At 40.2% G+C, this 23426-nt stretch overlaps 2 protein-coding genes and 1 pseudogene across 3 annotated transcripts in view; 2 read left to right on the forward strand and 1 right to left on the reverse strand.

The window, feature by feature from the left end:
- HPS5 (HPS5 biogenesis of lysosomal organelles complex 2 subunit 2) overlaps window positions 1-4672 on the reverse strand; it is a 49115-nt gene extending 44443 nt beyond the window's left edge. For both annotated transcript variants that reach the window (XR_010728091.1, XM_066251081.1), the window contains exon 1: window positions 4552-4672. The gene's annotated coding sequence lies outside the window, so the exon portion shown is untranslated. The remainder of the gene's footprint in view (window positions 1-4551) is intronic.
- A 49-nt stretch (window positions 4673-4721) lies between these two features.
- The window catches only part of GTF2H1 (general transcription factor IIH subunit 1), a 43741-nt gene continuing 25036 nt past the window's right edge, over window positions 4722-23426 (forward strand). Inside the window, exons 1-4 of the mRNA XM_066251083.1 lie at window positions 4722-5159; window positions 16390-16558; window positions 21751-21943; window positions 23239-23404. Of these exons, the coding sequence (XP_066107180.1) occupies window positions 16405-16558; window positions 21751-21943; window positions 23239-23404 (513 nt within the window). The 5' untranslated portion in view covers window positions 4722-5159; window positions 16390-16404. The remainder of the gene's footprint in view (window positions 5160-16389; window positions 16559-21750; window positions 21944-23238; window positions 23405-23426) is intronic.
- LOC136319657 (UPF0690 protein C1orf52 pseudogene) lies at window positions 7462-13814 on the forward strand (annotated as a pseudogene).

The raw sequence follows: 23426 nt of genomic DNA on the forward strand, positions 1-23426 counted from the left end.
GTGTAAGAGCTTCAGTAAGAGACCTGATAAAGCCCTAACCAGGTGGCGCAGTAGATAAAGCATCATCCCCCACACACTGAGGTTGCGGGTTTAATTCTCGGTCAGGGAACGAGTTGATTGATGTTTTTTCTATCTCTCCTCCTCCCTCCCTTTCTCTCTCAAATCAATGGAAAATTTTTAAAGGGAGAGAAAGACCTGACAAGAAGGTAGCAAATGCCAAACACCCAATGAGGCCTTTATAAATTAGTATAAGACTTCTTAACTGTTCAACAACTTGCAAGTATACATTTTTGTCAAATTGCCCCAATTTCCAAAAGAGGAACTAAAACTTAAGAAAATTGTACCCATTAATTTTAACCTTTCTCAATCTTTTGTTACCTGCCAAATTAAGAAGCAAATACTACAAAAATATTCAGAAAAATCGCTTATACTTTTTCTTAATTATACTTTGTTGTTGTTGTTTTTCAGAAACACATGACTTAATTCATTGATTTGTTGAACAAATGTGTAACCAGCGCCAACTATCTGCTAGACATTGTTCTAGGTCCCAGAGATAAAAACAGGACAAAATAAAGCCCTAACACTCATGGAGTATACCTTTTAGTGGCAAAACACATATAAGCTCAAGATATTTTTATTGCATACACATAATATAGTACTTTTCTAATAATAAATATCTAGTATCTGCTGGTAAAACTGTTCTTAATACAGCTTGACATCTGCGAAGAGAACAGTGTTCTGAAAAAAGAAAACTTTATGTGTCCTATATAGGCATACTTTAGAGACAGTGCAGGTGTGGTTCTAGACCATCACAATAAAGTGAGTAGAGTAATAAAACAAGTAATCTTTTTGCTGGTGGAAAGTCACGCCTACAATTTGTAAAAACATGTAATATCTGCAGAGCACAACAAAGCAAAGTGCAATAAAATGAAGTATGCTTGTACTTAAAATATTTGAAAATTCTTGACCTTAGAAAAATTATTTTTTTTTTCAATCAGTAATTTTACCAAGTAACTAGTAAAAAAAAAAAATAGGCAGAGCAGTGAGTACAAGACAAACAACCCCAGGAATCACAGCCCTACATCATTTCTGTGAAGTCCTGTGGGCAGATATATGAGAATAGGGGTGGGTGGTGAGGAAGTAAAGAAAAGGCCTTTCCAATTACTAAGAAATCTGGGAGAAAGGAAACAAAAACTCTCTTGAATTTCTGACCAGGGGAAACTCAAAACAAATTTGTAGGCACTAGCTAAAAGAAAAGTGTCTTTAAAATGAAAGGAACTCAAGATACATGAAAAAGATAAAACCACATTACTAGATCCTAAAGAAGGAAGGAATGCTAACAAGACCACAGTGTCTATCTCTTCTACTCGTGATCTTGAAAACAAACTCTGAAGTGGGTAGGTCATTTGGCCTTGATCTCCCTGAAGAGAAAATGTCCTGAAAGTTACAATATAATGAGGTAAAAAAAAACCAGTTTGTTCTTCAGATTTAAAGGAGATAACAGCCTAACCAGGCGGTGGCGCAGTGATTAAGGCATCAGACTGGGATGCGGGAGGATCCAGGTTTGAGACCGCAAGGTCGCCAGCTTGAGCGTGGGCTCAACTGGTTTGAGCAAAGCTCACCAGCTTGGACCCAAGGTCGCTGGCTCGAGCAAGAGGTTACTCGGTCTGCTGTAGTCTCATGGTCAAGGCACATATGAGAAAGCAATCAATGAACAACTAAGGTGTCGCAACAAAAAACTAATGATTGATGCTTCTCATCTCTCTCTATTCCTGCCTGTCTGTCCTTATCTATCCCTCTCTCCAACTCTCTAAAAAAAATAAATAAAGGAGATAAGAATGGAAAAGAACCAGCATAAGCAATATCAGTTCTCAAGAGAAATGGCCAGGTCATAGTGTTAAGCCAACTTCAAATTTATACTTTTATTTGTGCTTACTCTCTCCCAGAGATGTCTCCTTTCCCTCCATATCTATCCAAATGCACAGAGCCTTCCAGGTGCAATGTAAGCCCTACTTCCCAAAATTCTCAAGGTGGAAGAAGACTCAAAAGTAGTTCAGTGCATACACTCACTTGGATCCCTGAAAATTTTCAGCAGTGAAAAGGAAGTACCTCTTCTCTTGAAGCTGCCTATTCTACTTCTCCACAGGTCTCACTCTTACAAGGTCCTTTTTAAAATATTGGGTTTAAACCTTGATTACTTAGAGCTTTTACTAAGTATTCCTAACTGTATGTAGATTCGACAGCTGAAGAGAATAGTTTACTCCTTTCAAAAGAACCCTTCAGTATTTGAAGTATTATCACGTCTTCTAAAAACTTAACATGCTCAGTTTCTCAATCATTGCTGACATGACAATTTTCCAGTTCCTCTCAGTTCTGGTCAACCTTCTACACAGGCACTTTATCTGAAAATGTGCTGCCTAGAACTGAACATAATACTCCTTAAGTAGTTGGATAACACAGAATAGAGTACAAACACTAACCTCGATCTAGATACTAAGTTTCCACATTACTACCTAAAACAGCATCAGATGTGTTTTTAAAATCACTATAACACATTTCGATTCAACAGAAAAAGTGATCAAGGCTCTAGCTGGTTGGCTCAGTGGTAGAGCGTCGGCCTGGCGTGCAGGAGTCCCGGGTTCAATTCCCACCCAGGGCACACAGGAGAAGCGCCCATCTGCTTCTCCACCCCTCCCCCTCTCCTTCCTCTCTGTCTCTCTCTTCCCCTCCCGCAGCTGAGGCTCCATTGGAGCAAAGTTTGCTGGGGCCCTGGGGATGGCTCTGTGGTCTCTGCCTCAGGCGCTAGAATGGCTCTGGTTGCAACGGAGCGACGCCCCAGATGGGCAGAGCATCGCACCCTGGTGGGCATGCCGGGTGGATCCCGGTCGGGCGCATGCGGGAGTCTGTCTGATTGCCTCCCCGTTTCCAGCTTCAGAAAAATACAAAAAGAAAAAGAAAAAGTGGTCAACCAAAACTCAAAGAAATTTTCACATAAAATGGCCAGTACTTAGATACAGTAGAACTGAACTCAAATGGAAAGCTGCTATTAATCAAATATGACGACTGCCTCCCCGTTTCCAGCTTCAGAAAAATACAAAAAAAAAAGAAAAAGTGGTCAACCAAAACTCAAAGAAATTTTCACATAAAATTTTCACATAAAATACCTAGATACAGTAGAACTGAACTCAAATGGAAAGCTGCTATTAATCAAATATGACAATGAATATAAAACATTCCTAAAAATTTAAGAGCTCTGTACAAACAAGAGCAGAATGTTGATAATTGTTCAAGTTCGGTTATGTGAATATGAGGGTTAATTAAATTATCCTACTTTTTTCTATGTTTGAAAATTTCCAGAACTTTTTCAATACATACTAAAAGGGAAAAAAAGAGAGCTCTTACAATCCTTCAACAGTTACCCTTCTTACATAATCTATGATCACATCCCTATTTGTCCAACTTCATCTTCCACTTGATCTTCTCCCCAACTATACAGATCTTTTGTTCCTCTTTCATTCTATAAACTTTCTGTGCCACAATGATTTTAATACACGCTGTTTCTTGAATCTTCATCCATCTAATAAAACCCTGTCTTTCTGCAAATCTAAGTTTAAATACATATTTCTTCCGTTACATGTCCTACCTAGAGCCTAACAAAAATCTAAGCAGAGGGTGGTCATAAATGCTTGTTACCATCGTCAAAGAGACAAATTCTTTAAGGGGTTGGCTTGCCCCAAGTCACAGAGATCTTAAAACAGATCTGATCAAACTGGGCATAGTCCACAACTGGGAGAAGGGTGTGGGGACTGGCACACGTGTTAAGGTATTAAGAGTGGTAAGATTGACAGATGAAGCAAAAAGTATGCAGACATTGAGCTCGTTTTAAACATACTAAACGAAGTACTTTAAAGTATACCTTGCAGTAGGTATTGACTCCGTAAAGGAGTGGAACAGTTCCTCCGCAAGATCTGTTAAAAGGTAGAGCTGAGACTAGCACCCACTTCTCCTGAGTCCAATAATTACCTTTCCATTTCCCCGCATTACTTGTTGGTAACAAACGAGTAGTAGGATCAAGAAAAAGGTTTTCTCTTCGCCCTAGTACTGTATTCATTTTACTAATGGACCAGTGTTTGTTGCTCACACCAAATGCAAATCACAGCGTTCTCTTTCCGCATGGAAGGAAATGGAGGCGAAATAGAAAGGAAGCAAAAATTAAAGTTATTACGTGAAGGGAAAGTAGATTGGTTCTTTCTACACAAGGTGGAGAATTCTCCACTTCAATCAGAGAAATGGCGACTCATTCATGCATTCAATATGCCTCGTACGCACCGCGGGAGACAGTCCCTGGCTACAAAAGAATCTCCCCGCCTAGCGGAACTACTAACTTCAACAGCTAAACTTTAATACTGTATTCATAAGTCTTGAGGCGAGGAGCCTCGGTAACCAATTTCCAAAGCCAGGTCTCAGCTCTGCTCCACCATCTCCAGGCAGGTAAACCCCAACTTCCAAAGGTACACACGATCCTTCCCGGCTGGGCACCGGGACACTCACCGAGCACTCGAAGCCGTATCGAAGATTGTCTCTCATCTCGCTCCGCCCTGCTCTGGTTTACGTCATCCCGGAGCGCGAGGGATTGCGGGGACAACGCTGTTAACGGTAATTCCTCGTCACGTGACGGGTTACGCCCCTGCTTGCGCGTGGTCCCTCCCCTTCGGCCGCCGTCGCAATTACGCTCTCTGCGGCCTGCAGTTAGCGGGCAGCCGCAGACCGAAGACGAAGTGCCGAGCGGGACTGGAGGAGCTCTAGGCCAAAGGGGTGAGCCAGCAAGGATCTCGGGACCCTTCACCGCTTGAAGCCGGAGAGAGGAAATGAAACAGGCGGGAACCGGCGGGGGAGGGAGGGAATTAGCGGAAGGTGTCATGGCGGCCGTGCTCTGGGTCACGTGCCCCGCAGGCCCGCCTTGGTGCTTCCGGTCACGTGCCTTCAGAGTTCTCGCAGCCAGCGATGGAGGCGAGGCCCCGCAGTGGTAGAGGCGGTGGCGGAGGCAGCTGCTGCTGGATTTCAGCTTCTTCCCGGCAGCGTCTCTAAGAAGCTCAGCGGAACTCGGCTCGACCCAGCCCATCCACTTACTCCCTGCCCAGTGCCGTAGTTCCCATCTGGTAAGTTTAAACGGAAGAATGGGGATGGGTGGGTAGGTAAATTGCTGACAGGCCCGGGGTCCGCAGGACGGCGCGGGTTCTGCCCCCTTTTTCCTGTGTACCTGTCGTCGTCCCCACACTCCCAAGCCTGCCATCTGTGGAGCCCGTTATTTTCCTGAAGCGGGGAAGAGGCCACCCTTAATCTACTTACCTATAGGAAGCCTACTTCTCTACTGAGAACAGGGACCAGAAGATTGACCCAAAGCCAGGATCAGACTTGGCTCATGAGAATGAAGAACGTGGAGGCCTCTCCTTGCAAAAGAGCCCTTTCCGTTAGAAAATGTGCTGTTTAGTCTTTCGGTTTCTGTAGGAGAAAAGGCTTTCACCTCAATGTCTGCACACTTTTTGCTACATCTGTCAATCTTACCACTCTTAATACCTTAACACGTGTGCCAGTCCCCACACCCTTCTCCCAGTTGTGGACTATGCCCAGTTTGATCATCTTAAAAGTAAACCCCCACACATGGAAACATGTATATAATTATCGACCAAGAAGGTGTATCTGATTGACTCTTAAACACCCTGACTCTTAAACACCCAAGTTTTAGGGTCTGTAAAATGGAAGGGAGAGAGAGGGAAAAATTAACTTTTTGCTCGTTTTAAACACACAAAACGAAGTACTTTAAAGTATACCTTGCAGTAGGTATTGACTCCGTAAAGGAGTGGAACAGTTCCTCCGCAAGAATTTTTACTAGGAATCCTAATATATAAAGCAAAATCAAAACTAGAACAAATGAAATGGAAATGTCACAGTAGAAGGGAAAGTAACCTTTAGTTTCAGGCCTATGGCTTACAGGACTGGGCTCTAGAGAGAACTATACCTTTTAGCAGACCTAAGTCCCTCTTCTTGAAAGGAGGGAGAGAGAGTTTGGGACCAGTAAATCTGTTCTACCCTCAGTAAACCAGCATTTAGCAGTGCATCAGCTTGATAGGTGATATTGAATCTCCTAGATCAGGGGTCCCCAAACTGCGGCCCCCTGAGGCCATTTATCCGGCCCCCACCGCACTTCCGATAGGGGCACCTCTTTCATTGGTGGTCGGTGAGAGGAGCATAGTTCCCATTGAAATACTGGTCAGTTTGTTGATTTAAATTTACTTGTTCTTTATTTTATATATTGTATTTGTTCTCATTTTGTTTTTTTACTTTAAAATAAGATATGTGCAGTGTGCATAGGGATTTGTTCATAGTTTTTTTTATAGTCTGGCCCTCCAACGGTCTGAGGGACAGTGAACTGGCCCCCAGTGTAAAAAGTTTGGGGACCCCTGTTCTAGATGATATTAAATGTATATGGTAGTGCAAATGTAAAAAGAAAAAAACATGCAAAATACTAGGAAGATTGGTGCAAAGAGAAAGGAATGAGTTGAAAGTAACAACCAAATGATCAGCGCCAGTCAGTTATGACTTCTTTCTGTTTGTGCTGCCCTGGAAGCTTATATCTCTCTCTGCTGGTTTGTCTTTCCACCTTTCAACTCTGCTTTTCTGTGTTGCTGAGTTTTTTCTCCCTACCATCAGAATGTTGTCTGGTGTACCTTCTGTTTTTTTAAGACTTTATATATTGATTTTTAGAGGAGAGAGAGAAAGGAGAGAAGGAGCTGGAAGTATCTACTAGTAGTAGTTGCTTCTTATATGTGCCTTGAACCATCAAGCCCAGGGTGGTGAGCTCAGCATTCCAGGTGGACGATTTATCCACTGCACCACCACAGGTCATGCATACTGCTTCAAGAGGTGTCTTGTGCCCTTCCTTCTTTCTCTTCCTGCCTTCACTGTGGCAGTGTCAGACATCCAGACCCTCATTTCCTCGTTTTGATTACCAGCTGATTGTTCTCTTGGTTTGGTGTTATTGTACTCTTCTCAGCATGCAGTATTTATGAGTGAATATGGGCATGCCTTTCCCTCTGTCTTGCATTTCTCTGTCGCATTTTCCTCCTCCTCCCTCTCCCTGCCCTGTCGTAAGATAAAAATTGCTTTAAATTGCTACATGAGTTATTCCCTCTTAATATTTCTTTGTGTGTGTAAACTATCTTTAAAACAGTACATTTTGGTCACTCTGTGTACTTCCAAGGTCTTATTCCCTGTAATGCTGAATTGTTAAAAAAAATTTTAAGTTGTTTAATGACAAGCAGCATTCCAAATCTCCATTTTGTATTCTAGCAAATACAGCAGCTCTTTTAGAGAGTGATAAGGAGTTTATATTTCACTTGTTACCTTACCCTTTTCCCCCCCCCCCATTTTCCTCTGCACATTGGAAAGGGGATGTAGGCAATGGAAATGCAGAGATATGATCATTTAAAGGTTTCTGGTGAGTAGTTTCAAATTCTTACTATTCCTCTTATAAGCCATTTATTGGAATGTATGAGGAATGGTACTTTGATCTGTAAGTGGAGAGCTGTATGTAGTGCTTTAATCCCAGATATATGTGCAAAGGTTTCTTGTGTCTAACCAAGATTGTATCCTTTTAACCACAGATATCTTAAGTATGTGTCACAGATATTCACTGAATTCTTCCTATATGCCAAAGTAGACTGCTGGATACTGTGTTGCACTGAACAGAATACATGCAGCCTGTGCAGTAGGAAGCTTGCAACCTGTCAGGGAGACACATTAAAAGGATTACTTTAAAAATTAATTACAGTTGTGATAAATGCTATAAAGAAGACTAGAAGACCTTGCCTAGTAACTTAAAGCTTAGAGTCGGAAAAAATGAGTTAGTCAATCTGAAAGGAAGAGAATGCAGAGGCTCAGAGCAAGGGATGTACATTTAGCTTCAGACACATATTTCACTGGAGATGAGTTAATGCCTTTACTGGAGTATCTTGCTATTTAAAGAAGTTTTGTGGCAGATTATTTCATAAAGTAAATAATCTTTTATGTAAAGCCAGATCTTCATCAAGCCAGTTTATTTAAATGTAACTACACCAATATTTTTCATAAATGAAATATTCTGTGACTTTTATACAAATCTACTGGGAAGCAGTTTCTGCTACCCAAGGCACCACCTTCAAGAAAAATCTAGAAATCAGAAGTAATTGTAGGATACCCCTACTAGTTCTATTAAACTTCCTAAAACTGGTCCTAGAACAGTAAACAATTGCTGTAGATGACCAAGGAAATTTGCCAAGTAAGGTAGCTATGAGACAGTTGATTAGTTATGCCCAATGTTTAATAACCTATCTCTGGTTTGGTTTCATGGGGTGTTTTTTTTTTTGGTTTTTTTTTTTGTATTTTTCTGAAGTTGGAAAAGGGGAGGCAGTCAGACTGACTCCCGCACGCGCCCAACTGGGATCCACCCGGCATGCCCACCAGGGGACGATGCTCTGCCCATCTGGGGCATTGCTCTGTTGCAACCAGAGCCATTCTAGTGCCTGAGGCAGAGGCCATAGAGCCATCCTCAGCACCCGGGCTAACTTTGCTCCAGTGGAGCCTTGACTGCAAGAGGGGAAGGAGAGAGGGGAGGGGAGGAGAAGCAGATGGGCGCCTCTCCTGTGTGCCCTGGCCGGGAATCGAACCCAGGACTTCTGCACGCCAGGCCGACGCTCTCTCTGGTTTGTTTTTAAAGTTACCCTAAATGGATTTCCAGATGAATGATTTTACATGCTTGATACAGAATGGGGCAAAAGAAGGTTTACAGTTGTTAGTACATAAAACAGTTTATTCTTGTATTATTGTTTAGTAACTTAATTGTGTTAATTTACATGTGAACAACTAGAAACTTACTTTCATCCCACCCTGTACATAAAAGGTTGTTTCTCCTAGTTGATTTAAAATAGCTAATAAAGTCAGTTTTATTAATCTAACTTATTTTCCACTTTAGTTTCTCTGTCTTCACTTATCTTTTCTTCCTTACATTCCATCTCAGAAAAGTTCTTTTTTTTCCCAAAGCTACACTTATTATTTTAAGTGCCTGTTAGTCCAGTTAACTGCACACTACCTCTATCAGCTGTCCTTGCTCACTGCTTTTCCTCCATATATGAACATAAGTAAAATTATCTTATAATTATCTACTTATCCTCCCTTCCCAGCTCTGATTTTAATTAATGTTTCTTAGAATGTGGTTTGTGTAGTATGCAGTATTTTACATAGAATAGACATGTTTTCTTAAAATTTTAAGTTAAATGTTTATTAAAATGAATATTAGATTATTAGTATTCAAGTATTTAGTGGTTCCATTAATGTTATGAAACTTACTTTATGAATTAAATTTTTGAAGCTAAATAGAAAATATTACAGAAATTGAAAATTGTTTTAATTCTTACCCATATTAACACCTCTGACACTTTTCCACATTACCTTATAAACATATGGTTTGATAGAGAATAAACTCTTGAAAAGACATTTTTAATAACTGCTTTTCTCATTACAAAATATATACTTATTGTAGATAATCCAGAAAACAAAGAACATTCAGATTTTCTGTAATCCTGTCACTGTAGGTTACCACTATCAAATTGGGCATATATCCCATTAGGCGTACACATTCATAAAATAGCATAGTGGAACTCCAAGGTCAAACTGACCCAGATTCAAACCTAGTTCTGCTACTCCTTAATGTATTGGAAAAGTATCCTGATTACTCAGACCTAGTTTCCTTTATCCTAAGAAAGGAACTAATAATAGAATCTACCCTAGGATTTTTAGTTGGGAACTGAATGAGATAACACCTGTGAAGAAGTTAGCCCAATGCCTGGCACATATTATTAAAAATTCAGTACATTTTAGAGTTTTTAAAATTTTAAAGTATGAATTAAACTTTATACTTTTTAAGGGGCAATGGTCCTCTAACCAAAATCTTAGGACATTGGTTTAAAGATAGTATCATATATTAAATTTTTAACCTTGATGCAGTGTGCAGATGATGTTTTGTTGAGTTGCACACCTGAAACCTCTACCCCATAAATTCAATTTAAAAAGAGAAAAAAAATAATTTAAATCTTTGTTATATATGATGCCCCAACTCTGGAGAAATAACGTGGGGAAATATTTTCATTGGCAAGTGAAGAACAAGATAATTAACTGGGATATACTTCAAGGTTACATTTGTAAAGTGGGTACAGATAAGATAAGCATAATTTAAAATTAAGAAAATAAATGCTGCCCACGTAATAAAGACTATCTCCACTCACATGACTCAACTGCACCTCATGATCATATCCAGAACTGAATTCTTTGTCTTCAATTTCGAACCCATTCTTCAGTTTCCGTAAATGGTGTGTGTTTAGTACCCATGTCAGTAAGTGAGGTATGTGAGAGCGTCTGTGACACCCATCAGCATTTAGCATCTATTCTTCCTGCTTCCTTAGTACTCCTCTTTGTCCCTTCTCTCCATTCTTACTGCCACCAGTCTGGTTCAGACCCTTTCTGGTTCCTCCCCAATGTTTCTCATATTACCCACAGATTAATTTCCTAAAATACAAATCACATTCCTTTTGAAAAGTCTTCAGTCTGTTCTCTACCACGTATGGTTGTATTCTCCACTGTCTGCCTCCATCTTAACCATCCAATTTTATAGCTCACTGATCCCCATGGTGAACTTGATGCTACATTCAGAGCACGCTACTTACCATATCTATAGGAAGTCTCAAGCCTTTGCCCCAAGCCACTCCCTTTGCTTGTAATGCCTATTTTCCTTTCTCTCTGCCAAAATCATCGTTCAAGATCCAATTTATAACTAAAGTATATAAAAGAATGAACTACTAATACATGTGATATATAGTCAATAAAAAAAACATTAAGTGAAAAGCCAGAGACAAAACAATACCTATTGCATGATTTCATTAATATGAAATTCTAGAACAGATAAAAACTATTTTATGTTGATAGAAATCAGAAAATAGTTGCTGGGCCTGACTAGGTGGTGGTACAGTGGGTAAAGCGTCAGGCTGGTACACAGAGGACCCAGGTTCAAAACCCTGAGGTTGCTAGCTTGAGCCCAAAGGTCACTGGCTCAGCTGTAACCCCCCTCTCAAGGCACATATGAGAGGACAATCAGTGAACAACTAAGATGCCACAACTATGAGTTGATGTTCCTCATCTCTCCTCCTGTCTGTCTCTCCCTCTCTGCCTCACTGTCTCTCACGCTAAAAAAAAAAAAGAAAAGAAAAAGAAAATAGTTGCTGGAAGGTGAGAGGAAGAGAATTACCTGAAAAAGAACATGAATGAATTTTCAGGAGTGAGGGAAATGTTATCTTTTTTGGGTAATGGAGTATGGCTTGTATACAACACATCAAATACACACCTACGACGTATGGATTTTGTTGGTTGATTATACCAAATATTTTTTACTTGTCTTAAAAAAATACGACAAACCTTTAATGAAGCCTCCTGTGTGAAGAAATTGACTTAAGTCCTAATTTAGAACATTTTTGTCTCCCTTTTGGGACTTCACACACACGTCTTGCTCACTAGTCTGGAAGCTCTTTGAAAGCAGAAATCACAAATGACATTCATTCTTGGATAACTACAGACTCCTTGGCTCAGTCCATATTTGTTAAATAAAGGTATTCACACTGACCCTCTTCCTTTCCATTCTTGGGGTATGGCAGCTTGTAATGTAAGGGAAGATACAGCTACTCAAAATTTAGGTGATCTTGCCCTGGCTGAATCACTGAGTTGGTTACCAGGGCATTGTCCTGAAGCATAGAGATTGCCCGTTCTGATCCCCAGTGAAGAACAGATAGATGATATTGTGTGTGTGTGTGTGTGTGTGTGTGTGTGTGTGTGTGTGTGTCTCTCTCTCTCGCCCTCTAATGTTAGTAAAGTGAACATTAAAAAATTTAGATGATCAACTTCAGAGAAATTAAGAATTCACTTTTAACTTTTTTTTTTCTAAATCACTGCTTGAGTGAATAAGAAGTGATAGGGTTTTTTGTTTGTGTGTTTTTAGAGAGCGAGAAAGAGAAGCATTGATTTGTTTTCCACTTAGTTGTGCATTTGTTGGTTGCTGCTTTTATGTGCCCTGACTGGGGATGGAAATGACAACATTGACATGTCTGGACAATGCTCTAAGCAACTAAGCTACCCAGCCAGAGCCAAGAAATACTAGTTTTTTAATCCACTGGTATTTTTCATCAGTCCTAAGAGGTGATGGTTTAAGAAGTAATTTCTTTTTATTTTTCAGATATTTTTATACAATAATTGGTGATTTCTATTACTTTTAATGCCTTCCACTCATCCTAATGCTTACTTTCCCACTACATCCAAATATAAGTTCTCAAGTTATTTTGAATAACTAATGGCAGGTCTAATATTTCATTGTTCATTTGTTTTCACTTCCAGTTAAAATGTTTCAGTAAAGCCTGACTTGTCTGCTCAGGGCCAATTTTATTCTTAAATGATACCTTAGATACGCTAATTTAGAAGTAAATCTTTTAAAATTATAATTTAAATTGTTCTTTAGGGAATGAAAACTAGTTATAACTTCAGAAATAGCATATATATGACATTTTGCTACCACTTTCCCCATCCCAGCCCACAGTAGACATCACGATCAATCATGACATCTTTCCTATTGAACCCAGAGAGCCTCACAGTCCTTTCTGACCTCATATTCCAGACATTCACACTCAAGCCTCTAGCATTTGGTTGGGGATCCAGGCTGTTTCCTAGGTACCACATTAGCCATATAGGCTCTTCAACCAAGATATGTAGAATAGTTGAAGACATTTGATTATTAAAAGATGGGGAGGGCCCTAGGCCAGTTTGCTCAGTGGTATAGCGTTAGCCTAGCATGGGGATGTCCCAGGTTCGATTCCCAGTCAGGGCACACAGGAGAAGCAACTGTCTGCTTCTTCATCCCCCCACCACTCCCCTTCCCGCAGCCATGACTCTCTTGGTTCAAGCACATTGTTCCCCAGTGCTGAGGATGGCTCCATGGAGCCTCTGCATCAGGCGCTAAAATAAAATGGCTTGGTTGCCGGCATCAGCCCCAGACAGAGGTTGGTGGGTGGATCCCAATCAGGGCACATGTGGGCGTCTGTCTCTATCTCCTCTTATTTGGAAAAGGAAAAATAAAAAAGATGGAGAAATGTCATCTGAAGTGTTAAGTATTAAATTCAAGTTTGGAGTTGTTGCATGTAGCCATCATATTGATAGAAGCTAAGGAGAAGACACTCGTGAGTTATTTTGAGGCTTTTGGGAGCAATAACTGAGGCTTCTCTGACCAGGAGGATAACAGCCAGCCTGAGGAAACCAGACACAGGGCCCTGGGTCCTGGGAGTCCCCAGGCTGCTGTGGGACAAGACAAGCAGCTGCCAGGACCGACAAGCTATTCTGGAGCATGACTTGCCCAGCCTTTCTCTACAGTCTGATTAACAGACTGGGAAAGGCCCTTGTCAAGGCACCTGAAGAGTTCCCAAAGGAATTCAAAATATGGAAGTCAAACTGCAACACCTCTGAATACCTGCACTACGGATAAGAAACATCACCCTCCACAGATGAATATGGCAATAAAATGATCTTAACATATGTGAGGACAATGGTGATGACATCCCAGGGAATGATAAGAAAGCTAGGCTTCTCTCAGAAGGAGACAGTTGGAATCAGATGAAAAAGATTAGCCTACTTCTAAAAAGCACAAAGTAGAAGTATTAATAAGAGAACCAAAAGAGAAGAAAAAGTAGGAAACAGCAAATAAGAATTTTTTGCACTGTGAAACTTACTGAAAAATTTTTTTGGCAGAAAAGTTGAAATTATAAATTATTGTGCAACAGCATCTCTATGAAAATACATGTTAATTAACTAATACGTATTATTGCAGGAACTTTCCACTATAGAATTCATTTTTTATTTAAAATTCAAATAGTGACTTATGATTGTGAAGTTGACGATACTTGGTAGCATTCTTGCTGTCATGGAATTGGTGAGGAATTCGTGACATGCTTTGAGAGTTTTGTCATATGTTGATATGCCAGTGTTCTATAAACCTTTTTTTAATAAATACATTTTTAAAATAAATATATTATAACGTACTATGAACTTGTAGGGTGCTTTTCAACCGTGTTTGTATAATACACGTTTTTGTATAAGCATAAATAGATCGTGAAAATAAAATTATTCACTGTTGCTGTTACTGCACAACATTAAAATTTGAGTATGTCTGTGACAAATACTTTCTTTGTCATGTGATGTTTTAACAGTAAGTATTACCATTTAGGGAAGGGGTCCCCAAACTAAGGCCCGCGGGCCACATGCAGCCCCCTGAGGCCATTTATCCGGCCCCCGCCACACTTCCGGAAGGGGCACCTCTTTCATTGGTGGTCAGTGAGAGGAGCACATTGACCATCTCATTAACCAAAAGCAGGTCCATAGTTCCCATTGAAATACTGGTCAGTTTGTTGATTCAAATTTACTTGTTCTTTATTTTAAATATTGTATTTGTTCCTTTTTTTTTTTTTTTTTTACTTTAAAATAAGATATGTGCAGTGTGCATAGGGATTTGTTCATAGTTTTTTTTTATAGTCCGGCCCTCCAACGGTCTGAGGGACAGTGAACTGGCCCCCTGTGTAAAAAGTTTGGGGACCCCTGATTTAGGGAATGCTTCCTGTGTTCCAGGTGCTTGGTGTATACATTATCTCTTATCCTCAAACAACCTAGTAAAGCAGTTATTAGTAGTCTCATTTCATAATAAGGAGAGATTAATTTATCCAAGGTTACACAGTTAGTGAGCAGTGAATTTGGGATTTAACTCAGGACAATTGAACTTTAAAACCTTTACACTAAATCAACTCTACCAATCAAATTTTAGGAACTATGGTTGGCATCTCCTGTGGTAGTTAGTGGAGATCCTCTCCTCATTGGTTCCTTGTGTTACTGCACTTGTTATATATACCTTTATTGTGAAAAATGCATTGTTTGCTGAAGACAAGGATCTTCTGCACAGTTGACAGATATAACAAAAATACTGGAAACCCAGTTAAGTTATAATTTTAGAAAAACAAGAAGTAATGATTTAGTATCTGCAATATTTGGGACATAGTTATATTAAAACTTTATCTGAAATTTAAATTTACCTGAGCATCAGCCCTGGCCGGTTGGCTCAGCGGTAGAGCGTCGGCCTAGCGTGCGGAGGACCCAGGTTCGATTCCCGGCCAGGGCACACAGGAGAAGCACCCATTTGCTTCTCCACCCCTCCGCCGCGCCTTCCTCTCTGTCTCTCTCTTCCCCTCCCGCAGCCAAGGCTCCATTGGAGCAAAGATGGCCCGGGCGCTGGGGATGGCTCTGTGGCCTCTGCCTCAGGCACTAGAGTGGCTCTGGTCGCAACATGGCGACGCCCAGGATGGGCAGAGCATCGCCCCCTGGTGGGCAGAGCTTCGCCCCATGGTGGGCGTGCCGGGCGGATCCCGGTCGGGCGCATGCAGGAGTCTGTCTGACTGTCTCTCCCTGTTTCCAGCTTCAGAAAAATGCAAAAAAAAAAAAAAAATCCCTCCCAAGTAAAAAAATAAAAAAATAATAAATTTACCTGAGCATCTTATATCTGACAGTTCTATTTATACGTGTTTTCTCAACCTAGTGGCTATTTTAATGCTTTGCGTATAGTAGTAATAAAGTAAATCAACAAGGTTGTAGTCAGGAAGATAATCTTTGATTTGACCATTACAATCCAAATGCAATGTCCTCATCTGTAACATTTTGAACAATCAAAAGGAGAAATTTTTTTTTAAAAGATTCAGTTTTCAAACATACTGGAAGAAACCTAGACCAGGAATTAGGAAATGTGGGTGTGATTTCAGCTCTGGAAGTGGTTCTGGGAACAGTCACAGAAACCCTGTGGCCCTTAGTTATTACAGTTCAAACAGTCTGAGTGTTTATTAGGGTCCTGTGTAATTCTGAAGTTCTCCAATTTTATTAATAAATATATTTCATAAAAGGCCATATAGTTGTAATCAAATTGTGCATTTAAGATTTAAGAATGTAACTGAGGAAAATAAAAATAAATTGAAAATACTCTGATTAGCATATGTAGGAATGATTTAAAACTAATAAATGTTATAAACTTTTATATAAATTCACACCTGTGGTTTGAGGAAAATGAAATTTGATTTTAGAGGAATAATGCCATACAACTTTATGTTAACCTTTAATGAGGGAAGAGACTTTTTCCTCTCATTATTAGTTTAGGCTTTAGGTTTGGAAGGTACTGTAGAAGTCAATAAATTCTGCCCTAACTGAGATGTGAAATCTTTTTGTCTCTATTAGCACCTTCTAGCCATCATGGCAACTTCATCTGAAGAAGTTTTGCTGATTGTAAAGAAGGTGCGTCAAAAGAAGCAGGATGGAGCTCTGTACCTCATGGCGGAAAGAATTGCTTGGGCACCCGAAGGCAAAGATAGATTTACAATCAGCCATATGTATGGAGATATTAAATGTAAGTCATGTTTGTTAGTAATTTTAGAAGATTGCTTATAAAAATCTTTGTGGGTTTTTTCTTGTCATGTACAAAAAAATCAACCATATAAAAATAATTACAAAGTGGAATCACTGAATATATTATTCTGAACACAGTGCCTTAGACCCCAGGTCAGCAAACTACTGCTCGTGACCCACATGCAGCTCTTTGGCCCCTTGAGTGTGGCTCTTCCACAAAATACCACGTGCGGGCACTACCTCGATAAGGAATGTACCTACCTATATAGTTTAAGTTTTAAAAATTTGGCTCTCAAAAGAAATTTCAATCATTGTACTGTTAATATTTGGCTCTGTTGACTAATGAGTTTGCCCACCACTGCCTTGGACTGCTTGCCATCCTGACTACTTTGAATATGTTATTCTATAACCTTTTTCTACTTAATAGAGTGTGTATATATGTAAATCCTTACATGTGTAAATCCATCTCGTGTAAAAATCTCTATCTATACCTTCTTTAAAGAATTGCATAGTAGTATACTGAGTGGATGTACAATTATATATTTAACCAGTTCTGTATTAAAGGACATTTAAGAAGGTTCCTGAATTTTGTTATACAATGTTATGGTATTTGGAGCTGTATACTAATGGCTTTGTGAGGCTGTGTGTATGGAATACATCCCTGCAGTGGATTTACTGGTTCAAATGGTTCATGCATTTAAAGTGTTTATAGCCCTGGCTGGGTAGCTCAGTTGGTTAGTATGTCATTCCAGTGCACCAGGGTTGCAGGTCCAATCCCCTGTCAGAGCACATACAAGAATCAATCAAAGAAGGCAGAATTAAGTGGAACAACAGATTGGTTTCTCTTTTTCTCCTTCCCTCCATCTCTACCTCCTTCCCTCTCCCCTTTCCTTTTTTCCCTCACTCTCCTCTCTCTCTTTCAAAATCAATAAAAAGAATAAGATGTTGATAGATATCAAATTGCCCTTTAATAAAATTTTATCATCTAAACAAGTTGTCTAATTTTTAATTATGTGGCCATCATCTGTTGAAAAGATATTCAATAGGAGAAATACAGAGCATAATATTTTTATATCCTATTTCTTATGATTTTCAAGTATGAGGGCAAAAATCAAAGGGTTGTGTACTCTGTGGCTCAATAATAATTAGGTTTAAGAGCACCAAGTGAATCTTGGATTTAGAACCTTAATCTAAAAGGGAGTTCTGCATTTCACCTAGCTAATCCTTTGAGTAGTGAGGTTTTTTTCATGCTCGCGACCCCCAGGAGTGAGTTTTGGTGGTGGTGGTGTTTTTTCAAAAAATGAAATTTGTTCCAGTTATAGTTTTATTAACTTCAAATCATGTTTGTTTGATAACAAATTTATGGCAACAAGAAGAACATACATTTGCCTTTTTTTAATATTGCCTTACACATTTTTAAAATAAATTGATTATACTCTGGATGGTCAGGAGGCACGAGAACGTACATGAACGTTCGTACTACTTAAAGCAGGGGTCACCAAACTACAGCCTGTGGGCCGCATGTGGCCCCCTGAGGCCATTTATCCGGCCCCCCGCTGCACTTCCGGAAGGGGCACCTCTTTCATTGGTGGTCAGTGAGAGGAGCATAGTTCCCATTGAAATACTGGTCAGTTTGTTGATTTAAGTTTACTCATTCTTTATTTTCAATACTGTATTCCCATTTTGTTTTTTTACTTTAAAATAAGATATGTGCAGTGTGCATAGGGATTTGTTCATAGTTTTTTTTTAGTCTGGCCCTCCAACGGTCTGAGGGACAGTGAACTGGCCCCCTGTGTAAAAAGTTTGGGGACCCCTGACTTAAAGGGTTAAAGATCTTGAATAAGAGAGACTCCAGGGTAGTCTGGACAACCAAGTCCTTGACAAATTATGGTTATCTTAACTGTGACCATTAATCTGGATTTATTTATTTTCTTAGTTATAAGATTCTTCTCCTGGGTAAAATTGTGTGTAGATTTCAAGGAACATGACACCTTGAAAACTAGACAACCCTCAATTTGCAAGTACTCAATTTACAAATGTCCTCGGTGTATTAACAGTTGCCCGAGGACTTACCTCTACTTGCTAGTGGAAATGGCCAAGATCTTCATCTTTTTCCACTGAAATAACTTAAAATATTAACTTTCAAAAGGAAACTATTTAAAATGTATCATAATTCAGTACTGCCTAAACTATCTGCTCTTTTGTCCATTATCCTGGTAACATTACCTCCTTTTAAAACTTCGTAGGGAAATTCCTCACCAAGTTTTTGATAATCTTACAAACTAATGTGTACTACAATAGATTCATAAATTGGGAACTTCCTGTATTAGCATGCTAGGCCTATAGATTTGCGAAACACACTCATTGTGATCCCCCAGCATGCAATAAAGAGTATACCTTCCTTCTGTTTCTCCACAATTCTAGGCTATTGGGGAGCAGAGTACATACCGAAATGTAGATCTGCACCAGATCAGTTTTCATTTTAAATTGAATATTTGATAGAATGCCCATCTCTGAAAGAAAGCACTGAAAGTTATCAATAATAGATTACTTAGGTGAAAATCAGCAGTTAAGTTAGCTTATTAAAAAGAACTTCAGGAATAGACTTCTCAGGCTAGAGCTAAGCTAGAGCAACTGAAAAAGCAGCAACTGAAAAAGAAAAGAAACCTAGGAGTGATTGTTTTGGGGAACAGGGTAACGAAACGGGCTGGCTGACAGTGTAAGTTGTTTCATGCTGCTACTTTTGGCAGTAAGATACCGGATTTCATCTAAGCTATTGATCTGGAAACAGCCCCTTCATTGAAAAAGGTTGGTTTGGGCTGAGTTCTAAGAAGCATGTTTATACTACCTGAGTCAATGGGACAAAGCCCCTCTGGTTTCAGTTTCTTTTTTGAAGAAGACAAGCACTACTCTTTGAGAATACAAGTTCTCCATGATGTGTAGATATGTTTTGACATTTCCAGTCCCAATTTATTATGAAGATCTTCAAAGTTATAGAAGAATTTAAAGAACAATACAGTGTGTAGCCCTGGCCAGTTGGCTCAGTGGTAGAGCATCGGCCTGGCGTGCAGGAGTCCCAGGTTCGATTCCCAGCCAGGGCACACAGGAGAAGCGCCCATTTGCTCCTCCACCCCCCCCTCTCTCCTTTCTCTCTCTCTTGTCAGCTCCCGCAGCCAAGGCTCCATTGGAGCAAAGTTGGCCGGGGCGCTGAGGATGGCTCTGTGGCCTCTGCCTCAGGCGCTAGAATGGCTCTGGTTGCAGCAGAGCACCACCCCCTGGTGGGCATGCCGGTTGGATCCCGGTCGGTCGGACGCATGCAGGAGTCTGTCTGACTGCCTCCCCTTTTCCAGCGTCAGAAAAATACAAAAAAGAAAGAAAAAGTGATTAACCAAAACTCAAAGAAATTTTCACATAAAATGGCTAGTACCTAGATACAGTAGAACTGAACTCAAATGGAAAGCTGCTATTAATCAAATATGACAATGAATATAAAACATACCTAAAAAAAAAATACAGTGTGTACCTATATAACAAATCCCACCTAAATAGTCAGTTATTATTTTGCTCTATTGTATGTGTATACTTTAACTGCTTATAATATTATCACACCAAGAAAATTTCAATAAATATTAAGACCATTTTATATTTCCCCAGTTGTCTTGGAAATGTTTCTTAAGAGTTGTGACTTTTTAAAAAACCAATACTCAATCTGGAGTCATGTGTATTTATTTGTAGTTTTTATTTTAGCCTTTTCTTTAAGAGTATAGGCTTATGGACCCTGGCCGGCTGGCTCAGCTGGTTGGAGCAATGTCCTGAAGTGCAGAGGTTGCCAGTCCAATACCCAGTCAGGGCACATACAGAAACAGATAGATGTTTCTCTCTCTCCTTCTTCCTAAAAATCAATAAATAAAAATTAAAAACATAAAGAGAGCATTGGCTTATGGAATATCACATACTCCAATCATGCCTGATTGACTCTTAAAGAAATAGTGTTTACTTCCTATTCTATCTTAGAAAGCCTATTATGTCAGATTGTCCTTTTTTTTTTTTTTTCTTTACAGAGTCAGAGAGAGGGATAGACAGGGACAGACAGACAGGAACGGAGAGATGAGAAGCATCAATCATTAGTTTTTCATTGTGCATTGCGACACCTTAGTTGTGTATTGATCGCCTTCTCATATGTGCCTTGACCGCGGGCCTTCAGCAGACCAAGTAACCCCTTGCTCAAGTCAGTGACCTTGGGTCCAAGCTGGTGAGCTTTTGCTCAAACCAGATGAGCCCGTGCTCAAGCTGGAGACCTCGGGGTCTCGAACCTGGGTTTTTGGCATCCCAGTCTGATGCTCTATCCCACTGCACCACCGCCTCGTCAGGCAGATTGTCCTTTTTAAAATTATTTGTTTGTTTTAGTGAAAGGAGGGAAGGCAGAGAAACAGATTCCTGCATGCACCCCGACCCAGATCCAGCAGGCAAGCCCACTAGGGGCTGATTCTCTGCCCATCTGGGGCTATTATTCCTTTGCTCAACAATGAAGCCATTTATTTAGCACTTGATGCAGAGGTCACAGAGCCATCCTCATCACCCTAGGCCAACTCACTCATCAGTCGAGCTGGGAGAGGGGAAGAGCAAGAGAAAGGAGAGAGGTGGAGAAGCAGATGGTTGCTTCTCCTGTGTTCCCTGACTGGGAATCAAACCTGATCTATACACGGGGCTGATGCTCTGCCACTGAGCCAGTTTGCCAGGGCCTGTCCTTTTAATGGGGCTAATTTGATCACTTGGTTAAAGAGGTGACACCAGCTCTCTCAAAGGTAAAAATTATGCATCTTTCTTTGAAACTATTAAACCAGCCATGGACTGTGTTTGGGAGTTTTTTGAATCATGACAAATAATGGTGATTGGAAGAAGCTGTTCAGGATGGATTCAGAACTCCTAGTTGACCCTTTAGAAAAGCTTTAAAGATATCTGCCTCAGTTGAATGGAAACAAAAGCCCTTTAGAATCTGGAGGTGGAAGCTGTGGGTGAGAAGTGCCACACTAAAAGAATACTAAAGAATGAAGCAGAGTGTTAGTGAATTTGTTGAACCATGCTCCAGATTATTTGAGAAGAGCGTATTTCTGCAAAGTAAGTAACCTATTGTATGGCAGTTTCCACAGAGTGTGTGTGTTCTCATCTAATTAACCTCATGCTTCTTTTTAGGCCAGAAAATCAGTCCAGAAGGAAAAGCTAAAATTCAGCTTCAGCTGGTCCTGCATGCAGGGGACACAACTAACTTCCATTTTTCCAATGAAAGCACAGCAGTCAAAGAGAGAGATGCAGTGAAAGACCTGCTTCAGCAGCTGCTGCCCAAATTCAAGAGGAAAGCAAATAAAGAACTTGAAGAGAAAAACAGGTGAAGAAGAGAAAGAATAGCCTTTTGGGAAGATCCTAGGTTTTCTCTAGTCTTGTCAAATAATAGTTTGCTATTTCTCACCCCTTGTACTTTGATAATATAATACAGGAAGATACAGGCTGTCGTACCTTTACCTCTGTGCTTGGTTTTCAACTTTAGCATCTTACTTGCTGTTCACTTTGGGCAAATGAGAATATAAACCCAGAAGTTAAGCTAACTGTCTTACAAACCTAATAATCTGATTAGGAACAGAACTGAGATTCAAAGTTACTAAGGTCTCTTCATTCCTTTTTCCAGTTTTTTTTGTCACAGAGAAGATACTAAACCATTAGAAGTGTGTTTGTGACTAAGATATCTGAAGGGAATCATACTATTAAAAAGTTGAGCCCTGGCCGGTTGGCTCAGCGGTAGAGCGTCGGCCTAGCGTGCGGAGGACCCGGGTTCGATTCCCGGCCAGGGCACATAGGAGAAGCGCCCATTTGCTTCTCCACCCCTCCGCCGCGCTTTCCTCTGTCTCTCTCTTCCCCTCCCGCAGCCAAGGCTCCATTGGAGCAAAGATGGCCCGGGCGCTGGGGATGGCTCTGTGGCCTCTGCCTCAGGCGCTAGAGTGGCTCTGGTCGCAATATGGCGACGCCCAGGATGGGCAGAGCATCGCCCCCTGGTGGGCAGAGCGTCGCCCCTGGTGGGCATGCCGGGTGGATCCCGGTCGGGCGCATGCGGGAGTCTGTCTGACTGTCTCTCCCTGTTTCCAGCTTCAGAAAAATGAAAACAAAAAACAACAACAAAAAAAAAAAAGTTGAGAAGGCATGTAAAAATGATGAGAATTTCTGATAAATTCCATCACCAGTATTTTTCAGGCCATTGGTGCCTATCACCATGAAAAATTAGTTACTTAAAAATCTCAAGCATACCTTCTCTCTTCTCCATTCACCTTTATTTGTGGAATAGAATACAGTACAGTACCAATACAGATACAATGACCGTATCACTGGAATACAGAGATGATATAACCAAATGCATGTCTTCAAAGAGTTTTAGTCTTTGCTTCTTCAGACTTCTGTTTACGTCCCTCCCCTTTATTTGTTCCTCCAAAAATGTGGGGTTGCTTTGGAATTTGGTTTTGTTTGGTTTTTTATTTTAATTACTAACAAATGAACTAAATGACCTCTGCTGCTCAATCCTCATAAAATGAAAGTTGTGTGTTTCAGTATTTCATATTGTTAAAGTCTTAAAATGTTACCTAAATGGTGTTTTGTTCTAGAAAGTTCAACATATTCAATATGGTCTATTCCCAGAATGCTGCAAGAAGATCCTGTTCTTTTTCAGCTGTATAAAGACCTTGTTGTGAGTCAAGTAATCAGTGCTGAGGAATTCTGGGCCAATCGTTTAAATGTGAGCTCAACGGAGAGTTCTTCCACATCCAATCATAAGCAGGATGTTGGCATTTCTGCAGCATTTCTGGTATGTGACCTAGATTTCTGAA

This window comes from Saccopteryx bilineata, chromosome 1 (genome assembly GCF_036850765.1).
Source record: "Saccopteryx bilineata isolate mSacBil1 chromosome 1, mSacBil1_pri_phased_curated, whole genome shotgun sequence".
In the NCBI taxonomy this organism is placed as follows: domain Eukaryota; kingdom Metazoa; phylum Chordata; class Mammalia; order Chiroptera; family Emballonuridae; genus Saccopteryx; species Saccopteryx bilineata.